General features: G+C 39.3%; 1 protein-coding gene across 4 annotated transcripts in view; it reads right to left on the minus strand.

Annotated features, from left to right (window-relative positions):
* EML4 (echinoderm microtubule associated protein like 4) overlaps positions 1-14138 on the minus strand; it is a 132083-nt gene that overhangs the window by 76751 nt on the left and 41194 nt on the right. For 2 of the 4 annotated variants that reach the window (XM_025207732.1, XM_006026729.3), the window contains exons 3-4: positions 7471-7600; positions 652-825 (exon numbers count right to left, since the gene is read on the minus strand). In XM_025207732.1, the coding sequence (XP_025063517.1) occupies positions 652-825; positions 7471-7600 (304 nt within the window). The remainder of the gene's footprint in view (positions 1-651; positions 826-7470; positions 7601-14138) is intronic. The other 2 variants (XM_025207734.1, XM_025207733.1) reach the window with 1 other exon arrangement.

A 14138-nucleotide genomic window follows, 5' to 3' on the forward strand; every position in this document is an offset into this window, starting at 1 on the left:
GGAATTATGCATGTGGAATTGTGCATGCTCACAAATCAAAGATTTGTTTCAATATTGATGTAGAAATGTGTCCATATGCCTATAAAATTAGAAGTCTGTATTTCAAGTTGAATAGAGTATTCTGCAACCAAGCAGCGATTTGGGAAAAGACACAAAAATCCAAACTGCAGTCACATTAAACAATCATTTGAAAAGAAAGGCACCCGAGAATCATGGATTGTAATGATACTAGTTTATGACAAATGCTATTACAACATGTAAAAGACACGTGGTTCATAATTTAAGTGGCCATGTTTGAGATAATACATCCAACATATTTGTTGAAAGATATCGTATTTTGGCCCCATCATTTATATATATTTTAACAACAGAGCTATACTAACTTACCATAATATGATGATTATTTTGAACATTAAGTATGGTCTATATTACTTTTCTAATGTTACAGGTTATAGAAAATATTGCCTTTTAAAAATCTTTATTCTGCAATAAATGTTGTAATGCATATTGTTTGCATCTTTGAAACACAAGAAATGAATACTTATTTGTGTAGTCAGTTTTAAAACTGGCACTTTCACAGCATTTTATGTTCAACAGACTTTTAGTATCATTACAACCACTTGTAGCTCTGTACTGTGGTACTGCGAAAACCTTTTGGCTGGAGCAGAGCTCTTGGTTTCTTGAGTTTGTCTGTGTGTTTGGAGAGTCTGTGAGGAGGGCTGGGGAGAAGGTGATGCTTGAATTTGTGGATTTTGATCATTAGAATGAGATTCCTCTTTTTTTTCTCTCTGTCCTGGAGGTTTTTCCTTCTTTTTTTCTGTACCGCTGTAAAATAAATTATAAGACGGAACAAAAAAGAATAAGCAAATATATCAAAGTTGACAAAAATATTAAAATGAACTATTGGTCCAGTGACAGGAGAGGCCATTTAGGATTCATTAGACAGTAATCACCGTAAGAAAAGCTTTAGTTAACTACTGATTTATTGCATTTCATTAAATTGTTAATGCACTTTGCAAAAGCAAAAAGATAACTGAAGAACATGTTTCCTCAAGTTCTAATTATTATGAAACCTGGAAAAGTAGTGAAAATGCATCATTATTAGCAACAGAATCCATTCTTTATTCATGTGGCTCTGGTATATCCAGATTAAACATGTGCAATTCACCAAATTAGCTCACCACAGGTATTGAGAATATTTCCAATTGTTCAAACTGCTTGTCGCTTTTATTGCAACTGTAATAAGCATACTATGAGATTCCAATGTCTTCATTTATATATGCTGTGTGTGTGTGTGTGTGTCTTCATATAGATATATATGAAGACACACACACACAATTTGGTATATTTTTTGTCATTTTAACATTTAAAAAAATCTTTTTTTAAGCAGCCATTTTGCAATGCCCTGAAGTCAAAAGAATGCCACACTGATGTCAAACGTTGGCTTGAATCAATCTTATTTTGTGAAAATACCCCTAGTAACATGAAAATGTGCAAACCAATGACTATTACCACATAAATATCAAGTAAAATTAGCAGTCGCTGTCTGAAAAAGTGACATGAGCATAGATGTTCTTAGCGGTTCCTCTTGGAGAGGAGGCCTCTTCCAGATCCTCTTGGAGCAGAGCAATAGTAGGCCTCTGTCTACATTACCCATTTCAGCTACCAAAACCACATCACCTATGGGTACGTAAAGACCAGACAATGTAGCCAACATAACTCTGCCAGCAAAACCCGTACTATGAATGCATTTCTAATTGATACATTTTCAGTTAGCTGGGGAACTAGCTTAGTTCTGTGGGCACAAAACTTCTCCTGACCTGAGTTGTTTGTCCACCCAAGAGGTCCCAACCACCATAACACTGCTGGAGGTAAAGCAGCAACAGCCTTAGCATACCGATACTGTAGGGGTGGGCAAAATCCGGCCCGCCAGGCCATTCTGTCCAGCCCACAGGGCCCCTAAAAATTTTAGAAAACTAAAATTTATTTGCTCCTAGCTGCCTGTCAAAGATGACAGGAGCCAGGGGCATCAGGACCCAGAGGAAGCTGTGGCAGGGCCCAGCAGCAAGGTCTGCCCAGCCCTGCCCCACCTAACAGTATAACAGTATAATCTATTTTTATACTGTTAGATTAAGTACCTTTCTTCTGTCTCTAATTCTGCCTTGTATTCTTTCTGAAAGTCATGGTACTGTGAAAATTAGAAAGTGCTGTACCTCTTCTTGAGGGCTGAAAGGTTTTTTTTTTCTTAATAAATTAAGAAAAAAAAATTGGAAAGTTCTGCTTACTTATTACAAATTTAGAACATGTTAATAAAAGACACTATGAATGACCAAAAAATTAGAAGATTAATAACCAAGAGACTAAGGATGTAGAATCCTAATTGTAATTGAGGTAATTTGTACTCAACTTGTTTAAAACTATTGGGGTTTTTTTTGGTTAATTGATATTTAGTTGATGTGGTGAAGATTTGCTAATGCTAAGTTTTCAGTATTTCAGCATTTAGCTGACAAAATTCCAAACCTATTTCTTAAAATCCTCTTTAGTGGAACCTCCATTTAACAGGGAAGACAAAAACATGATAATTCTTTAGGCTTGCAATGTTAAAACACCATAAAAACCCATAAAATGAAAAAAAATACAAAGCATTTTATAACACATCATGAAGTAGTACATACAAGGAGTACAATAATTTAAATGGTCAATTTAATATATCAAAAGTATATTTGTTTTAAGGAAGTTGCCAGAAGAGGCAAAATTAATCAGAATTTTGTTTCATAAAAATAGTTATGAGTGTAACTTCATTTTTTCATCTTTCATCAAGGAATAGCTGCTTGCATCAGCTACTCTGATCATATTGGTCTTGGTAAGTAATTTTCCTGTCTCATTTCCCTGCTTACTTGGAAAGCCATTTTTCTTTATCACAAGGCTTTCCCTATCTTAAAAGAAATGAGAATCCTTAAAAGAACCTTTCACTTTTCACAGGATCTTTGTCAAGACAATGAGACAATGTAGGAAAGAAAAACAAACCAAGGAATGTCTTGCCCCCTCAAAAAAACAACAACAGGAGTTTCATTACTATTATGACAGCTGAACTTTCAAAATTTTGTGTTTACAGTCCCATAAGGTAGAATTACTTAAAAGGAATCATGTTAGTCATAGCCTGGTCTTCTCCCATTGTCTGATGAATCCAACACTGAGCAAGCCCACTTATCTTATTTACCAGGAAATGAGTTTAAAAAATAAACCAGTATTTCACCCTCCTCTCCAGTCAGGAAACTTCCAGCAAAATCCAGATCAAGTTAGGAAACATACAGGCAAAAGGGCAAGACAATTACTGATAATTCCAGCCTGTCACTTTCTCACACTACAGCAAAGCAGCAGCTGTCACAGAACGTGCCCTTCCCTGAAGTTTTATTTGAATATTATAACCTGAAGTTGCTCTTTGGATGCTCAGTGTAAAGGAAACTCTGCCACATCAGAATCATAGAAAATTAGGGTTGGGAAGGACCTCAGGAGGTATATGCACACACACACACACACACATATATATATGTACATGTACATATACACACACGTATCTACATATACAGTAAAAGCTGCGTTATCTGACACCTTACAAACTGGCATGCTGGTTTGTAAGGTAAAAGCGAAATCAGAAGTGGCCACTGTGGCACTTCTGGTTTCGCTGAGCCCCCATGGCCCGGAGCAAAGCAGCCTGCGCTACTGAGCCCCCATGGCCCGGGGCATAGCACCTTGCACAGGATCCCCCTCCCCCCCGAACAGGCAAAGACACCTGTTTGGGCCTCTCAGGTAACCATCATATTTGGTTATCCAACACCCCCCATTCCCCATGGGTGCCAGATAACAAAGCTTTTGCTGTACATATACACATATATATATATACATATATCACATAAAGACAAGGTGATATACAAAGATATGTATATACATCATCCTGGCTAGGGCTTTGTCTATCCCGGTCTTAAAAACCACTAAGGATGGAGATTCCACAACCTCTCTGAGTAGCCTGTTCCAGTGCTTTACTACCCTCCTAAGGTAAGCTCTACTCATCCATGTTTCTTGACTGTAGGAGCATACGTACACAGAACAATATTCTCTAAGGTGAGCTTTGTCCCCAAATAGCGGTTCAACAGATGATCTTGTATGCTATGCGGACAAGTTGAATTGAACCCACTGAGATTCCAATCTGAAGCAGATTTTGTATGATCTTGATGGAGTGGGATAGGCTCAAGACAACCTGAAGCTTTCCTTTGGCTTCACCCTTTTCTTTATGATAAAAATAAATTGTAGTAAAAAAGGCTTTCCTTCATCTGCATTATCTTTCTGATAGAGGAATTTCTATTTGGAATTCATCTCTTGTCGGCTTTGTTGTTTGGAATGCTTTGGTCTGAAACTCAGAAGAAACTTCAAGCCCTCCAGTCTTCTACCACTTCCTCTGCAGAGACATTTGAGGGAGGACAGGCTGGTTTTTTTACGCAAAAGAGAAGTGCAATCTTATACTGGAATGTCATGCAGGAAGACAGGAAGGTAAAAAAAGGGCTGTTTACACTGCTGAGTAGAGGACTGACTATGCGACTTGAAACAGGACTTCTGTTTCTGTGCTTCCTAAGAAGGCCTTAAAGAAGGGAGACTACTGATATCCTTTGTACTGAAATACACAAAAGAAACCTGAAGAAGAGCTCTCAGAAAATTCATTAGGTGGGCACTGGTTGTTGGTGGATTATGGTCATATGTCAAGATGTTCCCAGATTTCCTTATCCAGGGCCACTTCAAACTTAGTGCACACAGGGGATAATTGCCACTTCAGTTTGCTTCTCTCCTGTTATACAAATATTTAGCAATCAATCCATCAAGCTGGCAGACTGGCAAAACTGAGAACCATCAATACATAGGAAGAGAGAGCAAAGCTATGGAGGCCACTTATACCAGGCATGCAGTAGCTGGCATTTAAAAGGCTCCTTGACTGAGCTGGGCCCAACATCAGCAGGCCACAGAGGAAGGGGGAGGGCAAGAGTACTCCCACTCCCAGGGAAATTGCATAAAGGAGGCACACATATATAAAAAAAACCCAGAAAGCTGACTGACCGTCTGAACCCAAAGAAAAAGGTAAATGTAAGGAATAAGAAAAAGCCACATCCCTTCAGGTGTACAGGTGACAACACAAAGTGTAGTTTTGGTATATTTTTACATGGCAATAAATGTTAGACCTCTTGGGGGAGGAATAGGCATTCAAAAAGCCTGAGGTAAATTGTTTCAATCTTTGCATATTAGTCTAACCTGCCTAGGCTGAATCAGTTTGTAACCACACAGACATCCCCTCTGGACTGAAAAAATGCAGGCACATGCCTGCAATGGCTCAGGCTAGAAGCTGGGGGAAGGTGGGGGCACTAGAGCAGTCCTCCATTCCCTTCCACTCTGCTGAGCTGAAAGGAGGCATGGCCAGGCCCTGGCAGGGCGCTCCGATTAGGGAGGGACCCCCTTGCTGGTCAGTGAGGGAGCCAGCAGGGACTTAGTTACATGGTAGGGAGCATTTATCACTCCATCAGCAAAACAAAAGGATCTCTCATTAGTTCAAGCTCTTCTTAAACAATGTGTTTCAAAGAAGGAACAGAGGGACATTACCAGCTACCTGTTGATTAGCTCCAAAAAGCCCTAAATGGCACTGTCCTGTCTGTCTCATCTCCCATAGCAGACAGTAGCCAGCATGCCATATGCTAGCTAATGCTGAGAGGTGTATGTGTAAGGCGAGGTGGGGGGAATCCCTGCTTGAGCAGGGGGATGAACAGGGAACAGGAAGAAGCCAGGTAGATGCCCTGTACCTGCAGTCTCTGCTGGAGCTGCAGCCAGGGAGGAGACAGGAGGGGCCAGCCCTGCTGGGCTGAAGCAGAGAGCAGAGCCCTGCCCAGAGTTGCAAAGCAACTGGGATGCTGGAGGATTCTGAATTAACTTAAACCAGGAAGGGGTCTGGGTCAGACATTGCATAAACCGGTTTAACGCAAATCAGTTAATACTACATTCAAACAGGTTTACCTCAAACCGGTTTCAGCGATTTTCAAACTGGCTTATGTGCACTAAACATCTATTCTGCTACAGGTTTAAACCAGTTTCTGATCACTTAAACCAGTTTATGTGTAATGTCTGTCCCTAGCCTTGGTGTTGAGTTGGCAGGAGATTCCAGAGTGAGACTTTCCATCACAGTGTCTTAGGTCTGACTGGTTTTTCTAACTCCCCTTCCAATCCTTATGTCATCTTTTCTTAATCTTCTTCTCTTCTCTTCACTTTAGCATAGGGTTAAGGGGGAGGAGAGCTTGAAAGGAAGTATGAAAAAAAGGGATGAAGAACAGGGTTCATGCTTCCAGGAGAAGATTAATGGGGTATCACTAGCTCACGTATACCTTCCTGATATTTACAGGTAGGTAGAGATGAGTGACTGTCAGTCACTAACCCACCACTGCATAAGGAAAACAGGACATTCAACAGAATTAGACATTCTACAACTGTGAGGAGAAAACAGCAGCAAATTAACCCTGTTTCCTCTGAAAGATCCTAATCCCTTTCTGCTTCATTCTCCCAGCTTAGCTGTTTTGCTACTTACAAATACAAAAAAGGAAAAATAGGAAAAGGAAAAACAAAAAAATAGGAAAAGTGGTCTAGGCATATGTATGATACACAGATTCACACAAATTCACAAAAGTTTAGGGCTGGAAGGGACCTTGTGAGACCTTTGTTCCTAAGATATATCGTTCCCATTTAACTGCATAGCCTAATAGTTGAATCTGCACTAGATGATCAGCCAGCCACTGAAGTCAGCAGTGTACTCTATAGATGCCAAGAGCTACTCACATAATTTACCAGATGGTAAAACATTAATCTGCACTTTGTTCCATGGCTGTATCTGTGGCAGCTCATTCTCACCAACAAAAATGGAGCAGATACAAACTACTTGTCTAAGAAGCTATTAAATGACTTAGTTAGCACATCCAGTAGGAAACAAAAAATGCACCTGAAACCATGGAATAGAAAAAAAATCAATTATTATACACCAAGTAAAATGAAAATGCTTACGTTATGCTATTTTTACATTTGTTTTGAAAAATCTTGTAATGAGAAATGTGTTTGTCTCTTTCCTTTAAATTTATAAGAACAAAGAATAATATTTTTGTGAAACTGTATACATGCTACAAAACAGATATCCTAAATTTATCATAATCTAATTCTATAATATTCTCTTTGATATTATCTATTATTTTCATGCAAGAGAGTGATATCATATTTTTTCCTTTATTTCCTTGAATGAGATAGTGATCTCCTTTCATAAACAGCTGTCATGGGTTTCACGGATATGCTCCAAGTTGAAATGTCTCTTCTTTTATTGCTGTTTCAGAACATCCCCAGAGGAGGCAGTTCTTTTCTGGTTTTTACAATTTAACATTGATAAGAAGCAGGTACCTTTTAGCAGCAGATGAGAAGGTTTCTTTTCTGGCAACTGATACAGAAGAACTATGGCTTGTTTTCCTGCTTCCTGTACTTCCATTGGTTATACAGGACATAGATATAGCTTCTCGGAGGCCTGGCTGACCTACAAGAAATTTGATAAGAAGAGATTTTATGGGAGTCTTAAAACATTTATCTGATATTCAAATTAAGAATAATCACAGGTGGGCTTTGCTCTTGTACAGCAATAGTACTGGTATTCAAGACAAAGAGTTAAGCTTTATCAAATGTGTGATGTACATTGGTGTAAATATTAACCCCCAAATTGGTGTCTGGAATCATTTTCAAGTGGAAGAAGATGGGAAGGATGTAGAAGAAGAACTATGGAGGCGCCGAAATATTCCATAGCACGTAAATCACTATTTTTGCTTTATTTTTCCCTTGCCCAAATCAACCATGCATAATTCCTCCTGGTCAATCATATGCTTGCACCTATTTTTGTGGCTACATTTTTTTTCTAGATTCCCTATTTGTTAAAATGAAGATTCTAATTTTAAAACTCAATATATATAAAAAATAATCATCTGACATAGTATTTCATTTGTTCAAATAAAAAAAAACCATAAAGTACTTGCAACCCTCGCCATTCGCGGGGGATACGAGAACGTATCCCGTGAATGGAGAAATCTGCGAATAAGGCACTACGTTCATGAACGCAGTGCCTCTGGCAGTTGTGGGGGAGGGGCACAGCTCCGGCGGCAACAGGAACCCAGCAGCAGCAAGCGCAGAGCTCCCGAGAAGCTCCTCTAAGTATATAAAGTGTATTTAAAATGTGGGTTTGGCATTCGCAAATATTTGAAACCATGAATGCCAAATCCATGAATAGCAAGGGTTTACTGTATATCTGAACCTGAAAAGCATCTTGGGGAGTTACAGGTGCTCAGAGGAGCTTTTATCCCCCTCACCCATTGATTAAGTAAATCATTTTATTCAGGAAGATGCACAGTAAAGCAAGCCTTCTGATTCACTCTTAAACTATATGCAACCCTCTTGTCTACCTCTGCATATCACAATAGGTCAAAAACCTTTCAGACTACCATTGGAACAATTATACAAAAGTGCAAGAGGAGGACAAACTGTGAGGACTCTAAATGCCCTGACAGATAAAGGATACAATATTTCAAACCAGAAACCTAAGTATAAATAATCAATCAGATGGGAGAAAAAGTTCCTGTTTTCCCTTGTACAAGGAGCAAACTAATGGAGATACTAAATTGATGGCATTACCACTACATGGAGTTGCTTGTGCTAAGCTGATATGGCATCTCTACACTGAACAATAGAGCCTTCCTATGGCCTCCTGTACACATGCAGGTAAAGGTGAGATGGGATCTAATGCACAATCCACACAATTGCACCTCCTGCCATGATACAGGAGGCATGATTTTGGGATCATGCATTAGATCCTATTGCACTTTATTGCTGGTCCAGGGCAAGCCTGGAAGAATCCTGGAACAAAATTGGATTCAGATGCTTCGAATCAATTCAGACATTTTTACTGGTCTTCTGATTCGATTTGGATTCAGAGATTCGGCTGCCGAATCGGGCCAAATCTCCTCCAAATCGAATCAGCACCTGAAGCTTCGCACATCCATAGTAGTTAGCTGTGTAAGTCTGAAGTGAGGCAGAAGGCATGGTAGAGATGAACCGTACAGACTACCTGAATCAAAGACATATAGGCTTTTATGAGCAAGAGTTCATTTCATCAGATGCTAAAAGAAATGAGGGAAGAAGGTAAAATTGCACTTCCCAAATTTTGTGCAAATTTGATTTAAAAAGTTAACAAAACAACAAGTTTTTAAAGCACAGTCTTTGCAAAATAAACTTATCTTTATTTAAAAAATACATATACTTCAGAATTTCTTTTGGAAATTTTTTCCAATTTTTTTTCTGGAAAAAAATAAGCATTTTCTGTTTGTAGAAAAATGTAAGAGAAATTATACTTTTTCAAGTCATTTTTCAGGGAGTCACACATTTCACACTTGTTACATGTATTCATTTTCTGTATTACCACCATGTTTCTAAAGGGGTGCGGCCAAACAAGATAAAATGAGATACACAATAGCAGCTAAAAATAACCGTGTGGTGATGGGACTGCTCAACAATGCCAGTTACTATGCAGTCATTTAGTACTTGGTTAAGCAAGTACTAAATGACTGCGCAGTAACAACTGCACAGTCCAACACATGTACAGATATGCCCAAGGTTAACTAAAGCTCTTAAGGGGGAAAATAGGATTCCAATTCATTAAATAAAATATATGCAGACTAAAAAATGGAAATGCATTTAAAAAAAATAAAAGGGGTGAGGGTCAAATCATAACCTATGGGCAAAGCGCAAGGAAACAGACTTCAGGAATGAATGCTCTGTGGGGATTTAGTGTGGAACTGAATCCTTCTAACCTATGCTGCAGAACTCCAGTGGAGCCAGTGTACGCTCCACACCTGTGAAGTTTTACTAATGAGTTTTGGCTAGTGGATCTCTATAGTCACCATACATCTCTAAAATACATTAACACCATTATAAGCTTTCCCTGCCTCCAACTGTAAAAGTCTCTTTTCATATCAGCTAAGAAAAGACTGTGCTCCAAAGAACAATGTTATAATGAAGTTGCAGTGAAAATACAAATTCAGAGTGGAGATCAATAATCTAAATCTTCCAAAATGTGCATATCTGCCAATATCAAATCATATGTCAATTAGTAACATAAACACACTGAAATTTTTCAGACTGAATAGCACTCAGCTTTATCTTTTGGCACAGAAAAGAGCCAGATGCAAATGGAATGTAAAATGAGATCCAGTGTTTTGCGACTAGGATTAAAGCCAAATTGTCAGAGATCAAAGTGGTAAAAATGTCCTTCATGGATAATTGATTCATCTCTATTCTGGTAATTTTCATAGAATGATATCTTCTGACTTCAAAAGAGCCATTTAATTAAACTCTTTCAGAATACAAGTGTGTGAAAGAAAGATAAGTAGGATTAGAAAGAGACCACCATAAACCTTTGTCTCTTTCAGCCACAGCCACACAGTTGGAGGTAGGGGGTGGGAAGCAACCGTCTTTTATTATGTAGCTTTACTTCAGGCAAAATGTAGAAAAATATGTAAGAGGCAATAGTAACTTATTAAAATGTGCATATTTTGATAACGTGATAGATTTTATTTCCAGTTGTGTATCTAAGCATATGAGAAATGCAGACCTGTCCTTCTCCAAATTAGGTAGTTTGTTATGCAGGGGGCAAGGATTTCTATGGGTAATATCTTTTACTGGACCAACTGTATAGTTGGGATAGAGTTAGACAAACTTTTGAATACAAGACATTTTTCAACAACCTGTCTAATTCGATCCCAACTAAGTTGGTGCAATAAAAATCACCTTAAGAAATCCTTTCCTTGTGCATAATTTCTGGACCATCACAGCTACAATAACATTCTTACAGTACTGCAGTTTATTACAACTTTCACTTGGTGGCTTTCATAATGCTAAAGATTTTCTACAGACTCTAAAGTATGCATACATTTTGAGATGACAATGATGGATACCATAATGTTTTCCTTATGTGTAAAGGGAGGTGGGGGGAGGAACAAACAGGGAACCCATGTATAATATTGTCTTAATTCACTTTTTAATTTTTCCTAATAGAGCGCCTTGATGGCCACAATCAATGTAAAACTAAAAATCATTTTTAATTTTAATAATACTTATTAACATAAAGTATATTTTTAATCTTAAAAATAATGTATTAAAATTAATGATGACATTATGACAATCTAAGTTAACGTCTAAATTTAGCTACATTTAAATAAAATATATTTGAATAATTTAAATTAAATTAAATATTAGCAAGAACACATTTGCTACCAGAAGTTACAGGTCACCACCTGTTAGAGAACTGAACTAGATGTTAATAACTACAACCTTCATGTTTAGCAAAAGTATTTCCTTTGTTAAATTATTTATCCCTAACTAGCTCAGTGGCAGCAGCAGGTAAGTTCCCTTCCCTCACCATGTGGTTCCAGGCTCTTAGAGAAAAGTGGGAGCACCAGGCAGGGAAGAGGGACCTGCCTACTACTGATACTATCCCTGGCTGAGCCGAGCTCTGCGTGAAGCCCATCTGGAGTAGGCAAGAACAGCTCTACCCCCACCTCCACCTCTGCAGGGCTACAGACAGTGTCAGCACTGGGCAGAGGGAAAATGGGAAGGGAGCAGGAGGTGCCAGTGAGCACAGGGGGGAAGGGGATGGGAATCAGAATTCTTACTTGCTTTGGGGACTTAAAATAATTCCTGCCCTCCCCCTGCCCCGACCAGCTACTGCTTTCCCAGTAATTTCAAAATCCATCACAATTTTCTCTTCACTTTACATGTTTTGAAGTCTGCTGTTCATATAGATAAAGCTGTCTATTCAAATACGGTATTCCAAAAATATTAACAGGCTTTGATGTAAACAATTTCAAAAAACAGTTTCAATATTCTCTACGATGTGTTTTGTATGTTTTTTCTTTTTAAAAAAAATAAATTACACTTAACTAATTATTTAAATCTAATACTGCATTTCTCAGCTTGAACAACTCCTCATAGCAATGGAAGAATTACATGAGGCCATTTATTGCAAAATTGTTCTACAACCGAGTAGATAACGATGTCTGCATCACAAATAAATGTCACTGCTACAACCCAATATCCCCAAATGTTAAGGGGTGAATCATACAATCACAGCAATTGGAGCTGAGCTGTAATCATGAGTTATATCATTTTACTTTTCTTCTCTCCCTCTTTTGTTGATTTTGGAAAGGCTAGTCAATATTCATGAAACTCCATTTATTAAAATCTTCACAAAAAACTACTAAAGGAAAGAAGGAAAAGAGAAAGTTCATGATAATTATAAACTCAGTAAAGTGGAACAAAAAAGGGATTAAAGGAGATAGAAAGCAGGAGGAAGGAAAGGTAGAAAAATGGTGGAAGAAGGCAATTAAATGACTCTTTAGGATATCTGCTCTTTTTACATTAACAGTAGGAGCATCTACATGTGCCAATTTAAGGGGCTTTAGCCATTTTTAAGGTGCATTTATGGCACAACCTTAATATGCCTTAAAAATGACAGTTTTAGGCTACTTGTGCTTAAATGTGATACCTGCGTAAACCGGGTATCAAATTTAGAGGCGAATAGTTAAGGCACCGTAAGGAATGTGTAGATGCCTTAAGGTACCTTAACACTCTGTATGTCAACTGAGCAAGCTGGAGCCAAGTCCGCGAGGCCCCGCGCTACCAAGAAGCAGCAGCAGTGGGTGCTGCTCTCCAAGCAGAGATGCTGGAGCTGGAGTGGTGGTTCCGGCAGCAGCTTGAGAGCTGGTCGGCATACCAGCTCCAGTGTCTGTGCCTTGGAGAACAGGACACACTGCTTCTTCTTCTTGTGGGGACTCTAGGCTCCCACCTCCCATTGGCACTGGGCTGCACTGGCTGGCTACACTGCCGTGGGCTTCAGAGCACTGAAGGGTGGCTCGGTACCCTGTGGTCAGGCCCAGTGCTAGCTGCCCTCAGTCACTACACACAGTCTGTGGACTTGCGCACACCCTCTGCTCACTTGGAGCTGAGCCACCTCTGGCTGCAGCCCAGCAGCCCCCAGCTCTGGACATGCCACTGACAGACTCTGCAGCCCCTGGGCATGCCCTGAGCCATGCTCTGCACACCCTGGCCAGGAATGCACTTACTGTTCACACTGCCCCTGGACACTTTCCCAGTGTGGGCCACAGGACCCGTCGTGGCTGTGCATGTAGGGGGCTGTCCAGGATGCTGCCCGGGGCAGGCTGCAAACACGTTCACCCAGCAAGCCACATTAAGGAGCCTTAAGGCATGTCCGTGTACATGCGCACCTACATTTCCTTATTGCGCCTTAGGTGTATTAAGTTTAGGCATGCATAAATTCATGTGTAGACATGCCCAGTATGTATGAAACCCACTAAAGATGGCAGGAGTACCCTGATTTACATAATGTTAGCATGCAGCCCACAAGCATCTATGAGACTACCCCGATAGGTAAAATGATACACATGGAAACTTGCTAAGTCTGGCCCTGATATAGTCACCCCTTCCCTACCATAGAAGCGTGTGGCAAACACCAAATTTCAAACTCCTGCCTGCGCCTGACTTTTTGTCATCTTTTAACATCCATTAAATAGATATTTTTAAATAATGCCCAGTAGTACCTACTATATGTTAGTACAGTAAACTCTGATTATAAGACGATTCCCAATAATTAGATTCTATATGTGGAAAATATATACATTTGTTAGAATTTTCAAGTTATAGAATCTAATTATTGGAGGTATGCCTTGAATTTGTCCCTCTCCCATTGCTACAGAAAGGAAGAGAGGTCCGTGGGATCAGGTGTCCCCCTCCCTATGTCCCCCCAACTTTTTCTCCTTCCCCTTACTGTCAGACCCTGCTCTCCATAAGCAAGTGAAAGTGAGGAGCAAATTTGGAAGCAATAACCTTACAATTAAACACGGCTGTACAAGTTTGCATATAGCACCCATAGACTTAGCTCATCCAAAATTGATGCATGTTACCTTTTCTTTTTAAATGACTAAGTTTTAACACAGGTGTTTTATAAACACAATTTG

The sequence above is a fragment of the Alligator sinensis genome, unplaced genomic scaffold (genome assembly GCF_000455745.1).
Source record: "Alligator sinensis unplaced genomic scaffold, ASM45574v1 scaffold173_1, whole genome shotgun sequence".
NCBI lineage: Eukaryota > Metazoa > Chordata > Crocodylia > Alligatoridae > Alligator > Alligator sinensis.